This window comes from Schistocerca serialis, chromosome 4 (genome assembly GCF_023864345.2).
Source record: "Schistocerca serialis cubense isolate TAMUIC-IGC-003099 chromosome 4, iqSchSeri2.2, whole genome shotgun sequence".
NCBI classification, from domain to species: Eukaryota; Metazoa; Arthropoda; class Insecta; order Orthoptera; family Acrididae; genus Schistocerca; species Schistocerca serialis.
Window position 1 is genome coordinate 692,132,130 of NC_064641.1, and position 19,109 is coordinate 692,151,238.

The window sequence follows — 19,109 nt, forward strand, 5'->3', positions numbered from 1 at the left end:
ACACATTAACTCGTTTGTAAAGTAATCACGCGTTTGAAGCTGTTTTATGCAAGGGAGTTCGATTCTTTAAGGAATTGGGGTTCAACTATATATCACGGAATAATGTAGATAGAGAGGTAAAAATTGACACACATGCTTGGAATGACATGGGGTTTTATTAGAACCAAAAAAAAAACAAAGTTCAGAAAATGTCGACAGATGGTGCGTGAAAGATCTCTTGCGCGCGTCGTTTGGTGATGATCGTGTGCTCAGCCGCTACTTTCGTCATGCTTGGCCTCCCAGGTCCGTGCGATTATTGGCTTTGGGGTTACCTGAAGTCGCAAGTGTATTGTGATCGACCGACATCTCTAGGAATGCTGAAAGAAAATCCGACGCCAATGCCTCACCATAACTCCGGACATGCTTTACAGTGCTGTTCACAACATTATTCCTCGACTACAGCTGTTGTTGAGAAATGATGGTGGACATATCGAGCATTTCCTGTAAAGAACATCATCTTTGCTTTGTCTTACTTTGTTATGCTAATTATTGCTATTCTGATCAGATGAAGCACCATCTGTCGGACATTTTTGGAACTTTTGTATTATTTGCTTCTAATAAAACCTCAAGTCATTCCAAGCATGTGTGTCAATTTGTACCTCTCTATCTACATTATTCCTCGATTTATTCAGCTTTCAAAGTTATACTGACTTTTTGATCACCCGGTATATATATATATCCGACGAGTATTTTGGATATATAAATAGAACCCCATGTCATTCTAAGCATGTGTGTCAATTTTTACCTCCCTATCTACATTATTCCGTGGTATATATATATATATATATATATATATATATATATATATATATATATATATATATACAATTATTTGATACAGTTTATTTACTGTACAGTGTTGGATTTTATAACGATGTGTAATTGGTGCGAACATAGTCCTCGGGCTACGCGACGATCACACTGTTGCCAATACACTTACTTCGCATTCGCATGTTTCGGCAACTCGCAACCAAAAGATCATTATATATACGAAGACAGTAACTTGTTCTCGAAAGAACAGTTACTGTTGATGACCGTGCAGCTTTTCTCTGGAATAAATGATGACTAACTGAAAACCTGAGCTGCTGAGAGGTGTTGTTGATATACCTCGATGTGGACAGTTGAAAATGTGTGCCCCGAGCGGGAGTCGAACCCGGGATCTCCTGCTTACATGGCAGACGCTCTATCCATCTGAGCCACCGAGGACACAAACGAATAGCGCGACTGCAGGGACTTATCCCTTTCACGCTTCCCGTGAGACTCACATTCCCAACTGTCCACAATTCTTCATATGTATTGTATATATAGTTAAAGGCTACCCAGCCATTGGCCTTCGTCTGTGCGAATGCGCACAGGTTGCCCAAACTCTTACGGGAATCGCCAAAGCGTGCGCGAGTAATGAGTGGTTGGGCAAATGTCTATAAGGTACAATACATATGTAGAATTGTGGACAGTTGGGAATGTGTCTCTCACGGGAAGCGTGCAAGGGATAAGTCCCTGCAGTCGCGCTATTCATCTGTGTCCTCGGTGGCTCAGATGGGTCAGTCGGCTCGCAGCCGTGCTAGCGTGCGGAGCTGCTCCGCGCGCCGTGTGACGCTCCGCTCTTGGCGGTGTTTACTTCCGCGTCGCGGTGTTTGTATCTATCGAGTCCAGTACTAACGTACACCATGGCGCACTCGTACCGCCGTGCAACGATCAAAGTAACGTTTCAGGCCGAACATCCACGACCCAGAGCTTTCGAAGTCGAACAGTTCATACGTGAGGATCTACGTTTGAACCCCCAGGACGTAATCGGCATACATTTTTCCATCACTGGAAGTGTTGTCTACATCAAGATGTCGACGGAGGAAATTTGCAATGACATAATTCACCGTCATGCCACCGGACTGAAATTTAAACACTCTGATGGACATATGGGTGCTGTGACAGTCGCCCATGCTGGATTCGGTCTCCGGACATTGCGGGTGTTTGAGCTCCCGTTCGAGGTGCCTCAGGATGTGGTCATTGCCGCTTTCCAACCATATGGCACCGTCTTGGGTCACGTCGCGGAGAAGTGGCAAACATTTACGACCTACCCTGCATTAAATGGCGTCCGGCAAATAAAAATTGAGCTGACGAAACATGTCCCATCGTACCTGCTGATTGGCGGTGTGAGGGCCATCGTCATGTATGAAGGACAGCCACGAACGTGCGCAGGATGTGGCCAGGAGGGACATGTACGTTCCGAATGCTTACACCGCCGTTTAATACAGACGCCGTTACGTGAAGAGACCCAGGCTTCGATGGTCACGTCCTTACCCATCACCTACGCCAAGGTTGCACAGGACCCCGTCGTACCAATCTCGATTGCGCCAGCAGCATCGTCAACGCCACCCGCCGCAGCACAACGCGCCGAGGACACAAGCACGGCGTCACCTCCAGTGCTCGCTTCAGGACCGTCCGGTTTGCAGACCGAAACCGATGTTCCTGTTGGAACCATGGACGTCGACCTCGGTGTCGTGCCGACGTCTGCCTTTGTCCAGACGGGTTCGGCGTCAGACGACGGGCGACCACATTCTGATTCAGAAGGCCACATCAGAAAACAGCGGTCGCCTCGCAAACACAGGAAACGACGACGAACGCCTTCCGATGACGCCCTTTCTCAGACGGCCCCACGAGATGTCTGACGGTGATCTCCCACATTGCGTCCAGTCACGCGATGGGGCAGCAACAGGAGCCCCTCCTGTGACGCCTACTCTCCCAGCCAGGGACGTGTCCTCGCCGTTGTCAACGAATGATGACGGCGGTCCCCCTGCCACTCATGTTGCGGAATCCACAACACCCGTTCCGGAAGTACGTGCCCGTCACATGTCCACTTTCGATGACCCACCTAGTAGCTGGAACGTCCAAGCCCTGAGAAGCTGAAAACTGTATAAAACGAACCGAACTGAATAGATCTGCTACCCAGAACTCACGCCTACGCCATGAGAAGACACGTTTGGACGAGCTGGCATGCTGTAGGCGGATACACTTCAGGAGCTCCTGTAAGAACTAGACTTTAACTACAAGTCGCATGACGACTTAAAAAGCTTTTCCTTATTTCTTCCTCATAGTTTGTTCTTAAAGGAAAAAGAAATTTGATTTTGGCTTTGAAAAACTTTTTTTTGTTCCAAAGGATTGCTTCTTCGCCAACAAGACGAAGGAGCCTCATTTATGTTTACTGGAAGGAGAAACCAGTATAATCGGAGTCTTTGTTTTCTTTCGAAAAAAAAAAAAAAAAGCTAGGTGGAAAAAAAAAAAAGAAAAAAAAAGGTGGATAGAGCGTCTGCCATGTAAGCAGGAGATCCCGGGTTCGAGTCCCGGTCGGGGCACAAATTTTCAGCTGGCCACATCGAGGTATATCAACAACACCTGTCAGCAGCTGAGGTTTTCAGTTAGTCATCATTTACGAAAGATCATTCTGTCAACTCAACCAAAATTTCACAGGAGTCCAGTCTCACACTTTAGCCCCCTCCTTATTTATATGCGCTTAAATTACTTGCTGCGGCAGCTGACAGTGTACTGAGTGCTGTGGTGTCGGTGTGTTGCAGCGTGACGAGGAGGCGCTGGCAGCGATGGCAGAGGCGGTGTCGGCGGCGCGCACGGTGCGCCTGCGGCGTCGCGGACAACCGCCGTCGTTCGGCTTCTGGCTGCGCGGCGGCAGGGAGCACGGCACCGGCTTCTTCGTGTCGGCCGTCGAGCCGCGCTCCGACGCCCAGCGCCGAGGGCTCAGGGTACGTCTGACACGCCAGCTACCGGCCGCGAGGGAAAATGGGGAGGGGTGGGGGTTGTGTATTCCTCGAATCTGGAGCTACACAATTATTTATTATTCATTACAGAATTTTTCAAGTATTCCTGAAAGTGTTTGCTTATACAGGCTGGCGCAGGGGAACGGGAAAGTTTGAACGTTACAGTTGGCAGCACTGTAGCGGCGGCAGATGTTCGAAACTTTACTAAATGGCAATGCGTTCACATCAATTGTGCAATCATGGACAGTTGGACTGGTGCGGAACGTGCAGTAGCTGTGAGAGCGTTTTACAAAAATGGTGATAGTGCGACTGCCGCGCAGAGAACATTTCGACAGCATTACCAGCTTGGACGTCATGGACGTGTCCCATCTGCGCATGCGATTACAACGTGGGTGCGTAATTTTGGAGAAACAGGATCTGCCTTCAAAAAGAAACCTCCAGGTGGCATTCCAACGGTACGTACCCCAGAGAACATTGCAGCTGCTAAAGCTGCAATCGAGAGAAGTCCTCGCCGCTCCGTTCGACAGCATGCATCTTCGCTAGGGATTAAGCGACGAAGCTTACAAAGAATACTGCACGAATTAGACTTCCATCCCTATAAGTTGCAGATTGTGCAACACTTACATGAACGAGACCCAGCGTCACGTGTGGAGTTTAGTAGCCAGATGTTGGCTAAAATCAACGAGGACGCGAATTTCCTTGGTAACTTACGGATATCAGACGAAGCCCATTTCCACCTGAACGGATTCGTGAACAAACAGAATTTTCGTTATTGGGCACAGGACAATCCTTGTGAGTTTCACCAGCGACCACTACATAGCGCCAAGGTCACAATATGATGTGCTGTATCATGTCATGGTATTATCGGCCCTTATATTTTTGAATGTGAGGATGGTAGTCCAGTGACAGTAACATCCGCTCGATATGTTGAAATGCTTCAAACATTCTTTACACCGAGACTGTACGAGCTTAATCTTAACGTCGAAAACATGTGGTTTCAGCAGGACGGAGCCACGTCACACGTCACACACTGCTCGACAATCGATGGCAGCAGTTCGTCAATTGTCTGGAAGACGCATTATTTCACGTAACGGTGACATTGCATGGCCTGCGAGATCCCCTGATCTTAGTGTGTGCGACTTCTTCCTGTGGGGATATCTTAAAGGCAAGGTGTATCGTACACGTCCTGCAATAATCCATGAACTGAAGGAGAACATTGAAAACGAAATCACTGCCATTCCCCAAGATTTGCTACACCGCGCATTCCAGAGTTTTCACAACAGGACGTTAGAGTGTGAACGCCGAATGGGAGCACATCTTCCCGATGTCATCTTTAAAAAGTAAAGAGACACTTTTGAACATTTTGATTGTAAAGACATACTGAATAATGGCATACTGAATACATTCACTTTCGTTAATAAATTACTAGTTTTATAAATTTATTCATGGAAATGACGTTATTTCGAAATTTACCGTTTCCGTGCGCCACCCTGTAGTTTTACCGAACCACAAATTTAGAATGCAGTGGAGAAGACCGGACAAACATGGGTGATTTTGTAATGTAAAAGTGTCTGTTCTCGTAACAATGCCGCCACAGGGCCAAGGCAGTGTTTTTCTGAATAGCCCGACTGTAGCTGGTATGACAGCTAATATTTTAAAAAATATCGGAAATCCTTTGTATCGATAGTTTACAAAGTCCCTCGATATACCGTAAAAATGAATCGATATATCGATGGGTGAGACACTTGCATGCCTACCAATAAAAATACCGGCTGCAAATCGTAATTATACTGCTGGGTTTAGCGCTGTGTATTTAAGTACTGATTTATTATTAGATATTTTGTACATCAACAAACTAGCAGCCAGTCTATCCCCTCAGATCAAGAACAGAAGGGAAAACGATGCACGTTCACGCTTGGCGATAACAACTTTGCTAACAATGGTAACTGCATGTAACTGGCACACTACATCTACATCTGCATTTATACTCCGCAAGCCACCCAACGGTGTGTGGCGGAGGGCATTTTACGTGCCACTGTCATTGCCTCCCTTTCCTGTTCCACTCACGTATGGTTCGCGGGAAGAACGACTGTCGCAAAGCCTCCGTGTTCGCTCGAATCTCTCTAATTTTACATTCGTGATCTGCTCGGGAGGTATAAGTAGGGGGAAGCAATATGTCCGATACCTCATCCATGAAACGCACCCTCTCGAAACCTGGACAGCAAGCTACACCGCGATGCAGAGCGCCTCTCTTGCAGAGTCTGCCAATTGAGTTTGCTAAACATCTCCGTAACGCTATCACGCTTGCCAAATAACCCTGTGACGAAACGCGCCGCTCTTCTTTGGATCTTCTCTATCTCCCCTGTCAACCCGACCTGGTACGGATCCCACACTGATGAGCAATACTCAAGTATAGGTCGAACGAATGTTTTATAAGCCACCTCCTTTGTTGATGGACTACATTTTCGAAGGACTCTCCCAATGAATTTCAACCTGGCACCCGCCTTACACTAAAAGGTGTCCCATGGATCCATCGTTCGGTTTCGTCACTTATCGGATTTGCCCAGAACACTTCATGTCGACTTCCTTGTTTTTTGTTTTTTTTTTGTTTTTTTGTTTTTTTTTTTCATTTCTGTCAACGCCAGCGACATAGCAGTTGTAATTTCAAAATTGATTTTGTTAATCATTTTCAGCAACTCTTTTCGAAGGACACCGATGTCAAGAAACAGCACACGAGTTGCGTTATAAATTGTTTATTTAATGCAGCTGGTGTGCTATTTCTTCACATCATAAATCTTGTTATTATTCCATGCACTCCGCCACCTTCCAGTACAATCTGACTTCTGCTTTCGTGCCGCCTATACTTGCTTCACGCAAGTCAAAGAGTCAAGACGTGATGAAAGCCCAAAAAGTAGTAAGACTCCTTCACACAGTGAAAGTAAAATTATGTTCTACTACAATTTCAAAAGAACAGCTTCAAATATTTACAAAAAACTGCAATAAATAAATAAATAAATCGGCTCTCGTTATAGCCGTTTTCATATCGATATATCGGTGAATTAATGTTGCAGATATATATCGATATTTTATGGAAGAAATATCGATAGTTTGTCAACTGCTCTCGTAGCTAAAGGAAGGTAGGAAAAGCAGAACACTTGTATGGCCATACTTGAGCACATCTTACCAACAATGAAGTACTGTATACCTCGATTGTTGATAATGACGGTGTGGTCTCTAAACATATTCATTTGACTTGAAATTTTATTGCCAAACATACATGTTCACCACTGCAGTTTCTATTTGGTTGCCTAAATTAAATCTATGTTTACTGTAGCATGTGATCCTCAACTCTACTTCCAAGCGTTTTGGTGCAGTCTCAGGAATAGTAGTTCCAGGCTACACTATATTTCATTTAACTTCTTCCACTGACCCAAAGCCTGCGTTATGGCCGTATTGCAGTTTTCTTTTGTGGCAACTGTCTCTGGTCTGGCAGCCCACTGCCTTTGATGGGTCAGTGTTCCCTTTTTTCTTTTTGCTAGGAAGTGGTTACCACAATAGAGTAGGTATTGGGATCGAATGTAAACTATTGTTCATACACACGTGCCTCAGCTGCTGCCTGAGGGCGCCAAATGCCTTCATTGTTTTTGCATCATGCCTCAACACGTGCTGTCACGTGTGCCTTGTTATTCCTTTGAGGATTGTTAGACAGTATGTCAGTGATATAAAATCACTGCTATAGTTGATGGTAGACTTCTGGATTGAAATCCTGTGGCTTTGTGGACTTTCATTTAGAATAGCCTTTGTTACCATTATGAAGTTGGTAACGTTTGAGGATTATCAGCAATGTTTCTGAATTCAGCAACTAATTTGTTCTAGCAAGACAACCGTAGTTTACCCAAAAGGGAATCCTTGGAGCTGTGGAAATTGCATTGCAGCATTCTAAATTTTAACAGATATGATGTCTTCAGCTTGCCAGTAGCATGACTATTGGCCTGCTTTGTGGCAAAATACTCACTCTAGCATGTGATACGTACAGTGGACACTGCTGGCTAAGCTCACTTATTTCTAGAATCGTACCCAGGATCGATCGTAATTTGATATTACCTAGTGAGGTTATCATGGAATCCAAATGTGGTTGAGTCTGGGTGAAGTTAAGTGTCAAAGGTCAGTCAACGGTGGTGATCAGATGCTTTAAAAGACTGGCTGGGTCAGGAGCTGTAGTGGTAGAGTGCTTCAGAGAGAACTTGCAGAATATTGTTTATAACTTTCCTGATTGTGCCGTTGTAATGGGGGCTGACTTTCAATTGCCAGGTTGCGAGAGTCATGCTATGAAGACTGGTGCCAGAGACATCATTCTGAATGTGTTGTCCAAACAAAAATTACTTCGAGCAGATCATTAGAGAACCCACTCTTGAAGGTATCATCTTAGATCTCCTAGCAACAAACAGACCTGAAATTATCAAATCAATTACTGTAGAGGGAGGTATCAGTGATCATAAGATTGTGATAGCGACTACTACTATGGGTATTACAAGGAATGATAAGAAAGATAAGAAAATATTTTTGCTTAGCAAGAGTTGCAAGATACAAATTGCAGAATTTCTGAGTAGTCAACATCAAGTATTTGGTGCTGCGGACGAAGATGTGGAGCACAAATAGAACAAATTCTAAAGCATTGTTCAATATGGCGTAGACAAGTACGTTCTGAGCAAGATATTAATGGATGGGGAAGATTCATTGTGGTTTCGTAGCCATGTAAGGAAACTGCTGCATAAAAAAGAGAGCTTCATCACAGATTCAAGAGAAGCCAAAACCTAGCAGGCCATCTAAAGCTGTAAATGAAGCGAAAATGAGAATAAGAAGAGCAATGAGAGAGGTGTTCAATGACTTTGAAAGTAACATTTTGTCAACCGATCTGACTAAAAGCCCTAAGAGTTTTCGGTCTTACATAAAATCAATAAGTGGTTCGAAATCAAGTATTCAGTTACTGTGGCCTGGCACTGAAACAAGATAACAGTGCCGGCCGCGGTGGTCTAGTGGTTCTAGGCGCGCAGTCCGGAGCCGCGGGACTGCTACGTTCGCAGGTTCGAATCCTGCATCGGACATGGATGTGTGTGATGTTCTTAGGTTAGTTAGGTTTAAGTAGTTCTAAGTTCTAGGGGACTGATGACCACGGATGTTATGTCCCATAATGCTCAGAGCCATTTGAACCAAGATAACAGAGAGAAGACCAAAATACCGAATTTAATGTTCCAAAATTGTCGAAGGCCGTAATACGGCCCCTCCTTTCAATCATCATATGAACTGCGAAACGGCAGATAATGAAATAACCTATTGCGGAATGGTAAAGTAATTACAACTGAGTAGCAGTAGAAAGGCATCAGGACCAGGTGAGATACCTGTAAGGTTCTACAAAGATTGTGCGAAAGAATTTGCTCCCCTTCTAGCAGCTGTTTATTGTAATTCACTGTAGCAATGAAGGGTACCTAGCGACTGAAAAAAAGTGCGGGTCATTCCCATTTTCAAGAAGGGTTATAGGAGAGATACGCATAATTATAGGTCCATATCATTGACTTCAGTCTGTTGTAGAATTATGGAACATTTTTATACTAAAAAATTATGACATTTTTAGAGAACAAAAATATCCTCTATAAAAATCAACATAGATTCTGCAAACAGAGACTTTGCAAAATACAGCTCACTGTTTGTCATGAGTTCCGTAGCGCTGTGGATAACGGAGCTTAGGTTGAGCTGTGTTGCGTGAATTCCGGAAGGCATTTGACACTGTTCTGAACTGCCGTATAGTGAAAAAAATACGAGCTTACCGAGTATCGGACCAGATTTTAGACTGTATTGAAGACTTCCATGCAGATAGAACTTATCACGTCACTCTTAACGGAAAAAAATGGCCAGATGTGAAGATAATTCCCGGAGTGCCCCAAGGAATTGTGATTGGACTATTAACTGTTTACAGTGTGTATAAAAGAAGTACAGTATAACCTCGGTAACACGGATCCGAATGGACCGAAAAATCAAGAGTCCGTGTTAAAAAAAAATATCGTGATAAGTGAAAAACACAGATTTTCAATATGTATACATGTACAGTAGTACAGTAACGCGTCATACACTACAGTATCAATCACTGTACATGGCTGTAGACTTTAACACTATACACTGACTGTAAAAGTACAAATACGCACAAATTACACTATTTTCTTGGAAGAAGCTCAAGCATGGTACGCTGACATTCACGGGAATGAAAATATCTTGTAATTTCACAATCACCTGTAATCATAGCGGCCATAAACCCAGCAGTGACGTCGGATGTGAATCAAATTGTTCTAAACTGTTCAAGGCTATAAACATCTCCTGACAGGTAGGCGGAATGGTATCTCAATTGTCCTCCCCATCACTTTCTTCTGATGACCCTTATTGCACTTCAATCAAAGCTTTTGTCACATCAGATTTCACAGAATCATATACGGCAACACCGTCATCTGCACAAATGAATTCCTCGAAATTAATGCCAGGGCTCGGAAACGTATTGTAGAACTGTCCATTCGCAGGTGAAGTGGCATCGTCAAACTTTTGGACATCTTCAGTGTTGCTATGTCTCCATGCTCTGTTGAGGCACTTCTGTACCTGATGTGACATGGAGTTCCAGGCTGCTGCGATGGCTTTCATTGCGTCAAGCAGATTCCAATTTCGGGTTGCAGAATTGTTTTCAGCAGCACAAATTGCAGCTCATACAAGTCTCTTCACGAGAGAAATGATGCTTTGGTCCAAGGACTAGAGTTGACTTGTCACGTTTGGTGGAAAAAAACTGAACCTTGTGTGTCTAATGTAGGAAGAACATGCCTGTTTTGAGCAACCAATCGACTGTTGAAACGAAGAAAAAACTTGCGAAATGATGTACCGTCGATCCAAGCTTTCTTATGGTGAGAGTAGATGCAAGGTAAAGTGTCCGTATTTATGTTTTTAAAACAACGGGGTTTTTTGGACTTACCGATAACGCAGGGACGAAATTTCTTTGCTACGTGATCCACCGTGACACTTACCACCTTCCATCCTCAGGGTGTGATTTGGAGAAAAGTTTGTTAAACTTCAGTTTCGTTCATATTGAACATATCACACCAGCCATACTTTTCCCTCACTCGGTCGAATTCATGCAACCAGCTGTTCGCACATTCTTCATCAACCTTTATTTGCTATACCGAATATTTGTACAGATTAAATTGAATGTTTCATTTGGAACTGATACAGCCAACCAGCAGAACAACTTAAGTCTTTGATGCCTATATTTTTGAAGATCTCATTTGCTTTTGTCATAGGGCCACATAAAGGTATGTTAGATGCACGCATAGTGCTGAACCATTCTGGCAATAAGGTTTTTGTTTCTTCATACTTAGTGCTACGAAGCCCTTTAGATTTGTTCCCGAAACCTGATGCAGCAGCAGCAACGATCTGATGCAGCAACATTAATAATTTTTTCTCGATTCTTAATTATGATGTATAAAGTAGATTTGGGAATTCCAAACTGCTCTGCAATTGCTGTTTTCTTTGTACAATGGTCCACTTAATTTAGAATCGTAAGCTTTACCATACATTTACAAAAGTCCGTTTCCCCTTTGCCATGTTTCGCTTGCAACGTTTGTAGATTTTTATTCAGTATTCTAAATCGATTTGGCTGTGACCAAAAGAGCACCCTAGATTTTAATGCACATGTTACTGAATTTATTTAAATATACCGTGCATGCTGATTGTTGAGGTGATGATTGCAGCCGCCGGCCTACAATACATTAGAAACGAGTCAACACGGATAGTCAGTTTTGTAGTTACATTTCGTGCTTTCATTTTGGAAAAAATCAACATGTTCAAATACTGTACATCAGAAGTTCATGTCACAGAAAACCATATCAATTTGACTCACAGAGGATTGATGAATGCTGCAGGCTCTGGCAGTTGAACCAGAATGTAAATAAATCTAACATATGGCGCATACATACAAAAAGAAATCCACTGCCAGACAACTACACTATTGATGACAAACTACCATAAAATATGTAGGAGTAATTATCTAGAAGACCAGTCTGAGATTCACATGACAAATCTCAAGGAGGTAAATGTAACTCATCCATGAAAGAAATGGCTTACAACATTTTTGTTCAACTGATTCTTGAGTATTGTCCATCAATCTGGGACTCTTTCCAGATAGGACTGATAGACAAGGGAGAGAGAGAAGACCCACCAAAGAGCAGTGTGTTTCATCACAGTCAACGTGAGAGCTTTGCAGAGATGTTCAACATACTTCAATGGCAGATGCCACAGAAGGAGAATTGTGCATCACTGAGAGGTTTAATAGCGAAATTTTGAGAGAGAATATTCTAGGAAGAGTCAGACAGCTTACTACTTCGTCCCCCATACATTTCACAAATGATAACAAAAAGAAAAATTCGAGGAATTAAAGCTAATACAGAGGCTTACCAACAATCATTCCTCCCGCATGCCATTCACAATTGCAACAGGGAAGGGTGGATCAGCTAGTAGAACCAGAAATACCCCCTGTCACACACATCATCAGGGGTATTGATGTAGATGTAGAAGTGAAATCTGTTGTCAGTTTGTTGGAAACTGTGACAACAAACTGTAAAACTTCATATTGAACCCTAGACAGGGAAGCACAAGTCTACATGGAAAATATTTTTACTTATATCATTAGCTTTTTGAATTTCACAGTTTACCCTAGATTTACTTTCCTTATTAATACAATTCAAGTAATATTCTTACTGCAGTCTGCTGTAGAATATGTTCTTTCTTTACTTTAGCTACACTGCACCAGGAGATTTTGCCTTGCGACAGTATTAAGTGGAAATTTGCTAACAGTCACATCAGGAGGTCAACACCAACACACATGCATTTGTCACAACCTAAAAAGCTTAGCTACTAGTTAACAACAGTTAAAAGGGACCTGGTGAATTTAGTGGTGACCAATTCCATTTTTTCCAATGATGTATTTCTGTAAGGAGACTTGTAAACTAATTCTGGGTACTATTTGACTTCAGCATATCATAAGCAGTGGTATGATCAGTACAAATAAATATTATAACTTTTTTCATGTGACAGTTCTTTGCTAAAATACTCTTAGACTTATTTTATGTACTTTAGTATGTAGATGTTTGTTTGCATCTGACATCTGCTCCACTAATTGGTAAGCATTTCCCTTGTTCCAGTCCTTGAGAAGCAATATACTTCTTGTGTGAAGTTGTAGTTGTTGTGGTCTTCAGTCCTGAGACTGGTTTGATGCAACTCTCCATGTTACTCTATCCTGTGCAAGCTTCTTCATCTCCCAGTACCTACCGCAACCTACATCCTTCTGAATCTGCTTAGTGTATTCATCTCTTGGTCTCCCTCTATGATTTTTACCCTCCACGCTGCCCTCCAATACTAAATTGGTGATCCCTTGATGCATGAGTGTTTAAAGTAACACAAATGCAGTGAAAGTGCTTTGTTCGACAGGCTTTTACAAAATTATTTGTTAAATTCATTTGATAAGTTTAATTCCATGTGTCAGAATTAGTCTCAGAAACCAGTACAAAAACATAATAGCAGAATTGATGATGTCACATACAAGAAGCTTTGTTAATCATGATAAAGTTTTCATCATTAGTGATTTCTGTGGCTTGATATTGTAATAATCATCATATATTTGTCAAGTTTCTGCAATTTATTTCTTTATGCTTTCCCTGATTTAATGTTCCCCACAAATTAATCATCAAGTATTTGTTTTATCACAAATTCTTAATGTGTTTTCATCCTGGCTGCTACAAATATTTTCTGGTTTCACTAAATATCCTTCATCTATTAATACACTGTAACATTTTCAAGTCGCATCTTTATTGGCTTCATCAATACTCTTTGTGGCACATTGAAGTAAAATGAGCACAACGTAAATTGCCCATTCATTTTATTTCTTCTAACTGTCTTGATATGTCAGTTCATGGTGAATTGCTTTCTCTGTTATATCCATCAATTTGTATAATATGCAAACATGGAGTAATCTCATTCATCTCAGTGTTTGTAAAAATCTTGTTAGCAGTTTTCTTTTTCACCTGTCTGTACACTGAATTTTAATTGCTTGCTTTCTTTAGTTAGAAAGATGAAATCCTTTACAGTATATTTATTTTGCGTGTTTTGTGACTAAAATTCTGTTGGAATATTATTGCAGGTTGGTGATCAAATTGTCCGTATTAATGGCTTCCCTGTTGATGATGCTGTACATCAAGAAGTCCTGCACTTCATACAGCTGCAGAATCAGCTGAGTCTGAAAGTAAGAAGTAAGTGTTGTCAAACATTTTAAAAACATTATTATGTTGATGGAAAGTCTCATAATGTCACATGGTAAAGCAATGACAATTTTACAAACCAAGATGTGCTGATGCATAATTTAATCATGTATAACTTTTGGAGTGGATTGAAAGAATTCCTGTTTCTTTGGAAAATGGAGTTGTTTACTGTAGCACATGTTCATAATGTTAGAAGGCATTTGGTCTCTGAGTAACAAGATGTATGTGAGATTGGCAAATATGAGAGCTTACATTGACAGATCATGATAGCTACATAAATGAGTAATTTCATGAATGTACTGTATATAGCTTACTAAAGGTCACTATGGTGAGAACATACTTTGAGCATCTCAAGTTTGATGAAACTACCACCACAGGGTTCACTTAATATTGTCAGTATAGTGTAGTGGGATCACTGCAAGCTGGTCCAGACTACACTTAACAACAGGACAGCAATTATGATAACAGCTAACTTTCTGTCACAGGTTATAGTGATTAGTGTAGGATGAGTTAGGCTGATATAATGATTTGAACAGAAGAAAAGTTAATGGTACAGATAATTTTGTATATCATTCTGTGGCACTGAAAAATATTTAAGGTGATCTGAAGTGATGGATCTCCTGCAGCAGAGCACAATTAGAGCTAGAATAATGTTTTCAGTACATGTTGTAGGCCCTATTATTTGAGACTAGGTTGCTGGGAAGTTGAATGATTCTGATAATTATTATAAGAATCATACATGATTAGTTGCAAGACTGACATAAAAGATGAATGGAGAGATACTATACCTAGATACAGCCGATAGGAAAGACTCTTTCCTCCTCACCCCATCTGGTAAGCCTCCTCTTACCTGGGGTTCTGGGTGACTTTTTTGAACTGTATCCCTCTCCCTAATCCTCTCCAGTCCTTTTACTTCACCTCTCTTCCTTCCTCTTCAACTCTTCTGGCAGAAGAATAAGCCACTGGCTCCAAAAGCTTGTAAAAGTTAAATCCTTTTGTGTGTGTATGTTCCTTTGCCGCTGGTTGGTGAGTATATTTTTTATCCATCCATTTATACTATCTTATCAATAATTGATTATATTATTTTCATTGTTATAATATGTAGGTCCAGTAAGACTCAAAATTCACAAAGTATTGCAAATGTCCAAAAATTCTGGTGAAGACTAGAAAGATATATCTAAACAATAACTTTTAGTAAATGCAGACACTGCCTGCAGGGGTTACAGCAGGTATTGTTATTCACGTACGAGTAAACTGACACAGTTCGTGTATCATAAGATTTATATGACTAGTTTCACATATCAGATTTCAGCATCCTTGGATATTGATTGCCCTGATGACAATATGTTACAAGTTTAAAGCATCACTTGGAACCATAGTGTTGATGATGAATAATGAAAACCTAATTGTACTTGCATCTGCTGAGTGAAATTGCTCTTATAAATCAAATAATAACCAACCTGTGGTGGTTTATTTGTACAGCAAAATATATTGTTTATGCTTTCTCTTAAAATTTAGTCAGCTCATCATTATCTGATCTGATTAGAAGTGCACTGTATATCGTCATGATTTTAATAATATACTCATATTATGAACAGTTGAGCCTAATAGGTGGATTTTACACTAATTTGACCTCTTATAGCATCCTTTTCATGGATAATATTGTATTTCATTATTTAACAGAGAAAAAATGCAAAGGAGATGAAATTCTAAAAATCTGCTTCCGTATACAGTAAGCTCAATACTTAAAGATAGTGCATTACTCAAGTAGCAAATACAAACAAAACTGATGCAAATAGTAGAAGAGTGTTAAACAATTTTTGTAATATAATATTTCAGTCTTGCATCAGCACACATTAAAGGCCAGAAACCATTCTTAATGTTAAAAACTTCCTGGCAGATTAAAACTGTGTGCCCGACCGAGACTCGAACTCGGGACCTTTGCCTTTCGTGGGCAAGTGCTCTACCAACTGAGCTACCGAAGCACGACTCACGCCCGGTACTCACAGCTTTACTTCTGCCAGTACCTCGTCTCCTACCTTCCAAACTTTACAGAAGCTCTCCTGCGAACCTTCTGCAAGGTTCGCAGGAGAGCTTCTGTAAAGTTTGGAAGGTAGGAGACGAGGTACTGGCAGAAGTAAAGCTGTGAGTACTGGGCATGAGTCGTGCTTCGGTAGCTCAGTTGGTAGAGCACTTGCCCGCGAAAGGCAAAGGTCCCGAGTTCAAGTCTCGGTCGGGCACACAGTTTTAATCTGCCAGGAAGTTTCATATCAGCGCACACTCCGCTGCAGAGTGAAAATCTCATTCTGGATTCTTAATGTTGATTTTATGAAAGCTGCCCAAGATTGTTCTTCTGTGGAGATGTCAAATGAAGGTGTTTTTTCCTTTGCTTAATGTAATGTTTTCTCCAAGAGATCAGCTGTAGTTACTCTGCATTTATATTATGAAAAAGAATGGAAACTGGACTTTCCAGTAATAAGGAAAACATGAAAGGGACTACAGCATATGGCTTCCACATTTCTTTCAGTCAGATTTAGTGCATCAATTGCAGAACTGCACATTCTTCAACACTAAGTGTCTTGTGTTCATTTTACTAAGTCACAGCCCAGTGTTTATTTTGCTAGCTATTTTGAGTATATTTCTACTTTATTGTCATCCTTCCCCCAGACAAAGGCTCCAGTGCAGCGGTTGGTTGGTTGGTTTAAGGAGGGAAGTACTCACAAATTGTGACTATGTGTCTGAGGGCCTGTGCCAACTTTCAGACACCTCTGCATACAAACCTTAGAACCATGGTCCCATCCCAGAAGTTCAACAGTAACTCCAGCAGCTCCACAAGGGCTAAGGTGCATCCCAAACACCACAGATCTCCCTGCCAGCCATTGCATTGTGGCTGGGTACAATGCTCGCACAGAACAAACCTCTGCCTTTGTTGACCAACACCTCCCAACTATTGTCTGTAATCTCATGTCCTACATTCAAGACACTGCTCACTTTCTTCCCTGCCTCTCCACAGTTTCTGTCCCTCTACCAGCAGACTCTTTGTTGGTCACTGTGGATGAGACGTCCTTGTACACTAACATCCCCCATCCCCATGGGATGGAACATTACCTTTTCCAGTGTCCTCCTAATATTGAACCCACTGCCTCTTTCTTAATCCTCCTAGCCAATGTGACACACAATTATTTCACTTTCAGAGGCCAAATCTATAAACAAATCCATGGTACTCCCGTGAGTAGTCGCATGACACCATCCTATGCCAACTAATTTATAGGCCATCTGAAGGAATCCTTCTTATCCAGGCAACACCTATAACTTCTTTTCTGGCTCAGATTCATTGATGACATTTTCATGATCTGGATTCATGGCAGACACAACTATTGCTCTTTTCTCCATATCCTCAACACCAACTCCCAAATACAGTCCACCTGGTCCTTCTCAACTCAATGTGCTACCTTCGTAGATGTCTATGTCCATACCTAACCTAACCTAACCTAACCTAACCTAATCTCAGATGTCTCCATAAATATGTCTTTTCATACCAAGTGCACCAGCCACCAAGAGTACCTCTATTATGACAGCTGTCATCTGTTCTATGTCAAAAAGTTTTTCTTACAGACTTGCCACCCGTGGTTGTCAGGTCTGCAGTGGAAAGCATGAATTGTTGAAATATACCAGTAACAGTACCATAGCCTTTATTGACATTCTGTATCCTATTCACCTCATCAGTAAATAGATCTCATGTGCAATCTCCTCCTCCAGCTCCAGTAAACTTGCTAACCAGTCACCAACAAGCACTCCTCTGATCACCTGGTATCACCCTGGCCATAAAAAGCACAATCACATCATTCATCAGAGGTATGAATACCACTCATTGTGTCCTTAGGTGCGGGATATCCTACCTATATCACCCTAAGTAGTGTTCTCCTATTTTCCTGAAATACAGAATATCCTTGTGCATCCCTACTCCAATCCTGCTCCAAATCCTGCACCAATCCTGCACCCCATGGGTGACTCCCTTCTGGTCTGCCCCATACAAATGCTCACTGCCTCCTGTCACAGACCAATCACAGCCATTTACTACTCTATAAAAGGCAGGACTATGTTTGACTATGTTAAATATCAGCTATGCTGCAATTGATGTGCAGCATTCTAATAGGCTTGACAGGTAAGCAACTGTCTACCCGCATGAATGGCCACTGCCAAACAGTGACAAACGGCAAATTTGACCATCTAGTTGCTGAACATGCCATGCACCACAACACAGATGACTTTAACAGCTGCTTCACTATGCAAACTATTTGGGCACTCGCTTCCAGCACTATTTTCTCTGAACTATGCAGTTGGGAATTGTTTCTCCACCATATCCTGTGTCTTTGCATTCCTTCTGGCCTAAATTCCTGCTAACCTGGTCCCACTGCCTTACCTTACCTTTTCCCTTCTCTCTTCTGTCCACGCCTCTTCTCCCCTTCCAGATCACACAATGCCTTCTCCTACCACTCTTCCTCCCCCCCCCCCCCTCCCCTCCCTCCTGTCTTGTTGGTATTCTCTCTCTCTCCCTCTCTCTCCCCCCTCCTCCCTCCTAACATCCCTCCCTCTGTGCCTCTCTCCATCCCTCCCCCCTCTCACCCCTCTTCCACCCCACTCCTTTCCTCTCTTCCCTCCCTATCTTCCCAATCAGCTCCATCTGTCTCTCTTTTCATCAACTTCCTGCCCCTCTCTCCCCTACTCTCACTATCTCTTATACACTATACGTTCTGGACTGCATTCATCTTGTTGTGCAGCCACCATCTCATCTGTCCAAAGACCTACCACACACATCTCTTCCTCACCTTGTGCATCCTTCTCTACCCGCTCCCCACCTCCATCTACCAATGCAATTGCTCTCAATGGTTGATAATTAATAGTTAGTCTAATCTCACTGCAGCTGCAGGTTTGTGCATTTGGGTGTTTGTGTGGTTGT

General features: G+C 42.1%; 1 protein-coding gene across 1 annotated transcript in view; it reads left to right on the forward strand.

Annotated features, from left to right (window-relative positions):
- The window catches only part of LOC126474187 (serine-rich adhesin for platelets-like), a 382,843-nt gene that overhangs the window by 268,024 nt on the left and 95,710 nt on the right, over positions 1-19,109 (forward strand). The window contains exons 2-3 of the mRNA XM_050101650.1: positions 3,609-3,791; positions 14,032-14,140. Of these exons, the coding sequence (XP_049957607.1) occupies positions 3,633-3,791; positions 14,032-14,140 (268 nt within the window). The 5' untranslated portion in view covers positions 3,609-3,632. The remainder of the gene's footprint in view (positions 1-3,608; positions 3,792-14,031; positions 14,141-19,109) is intronic.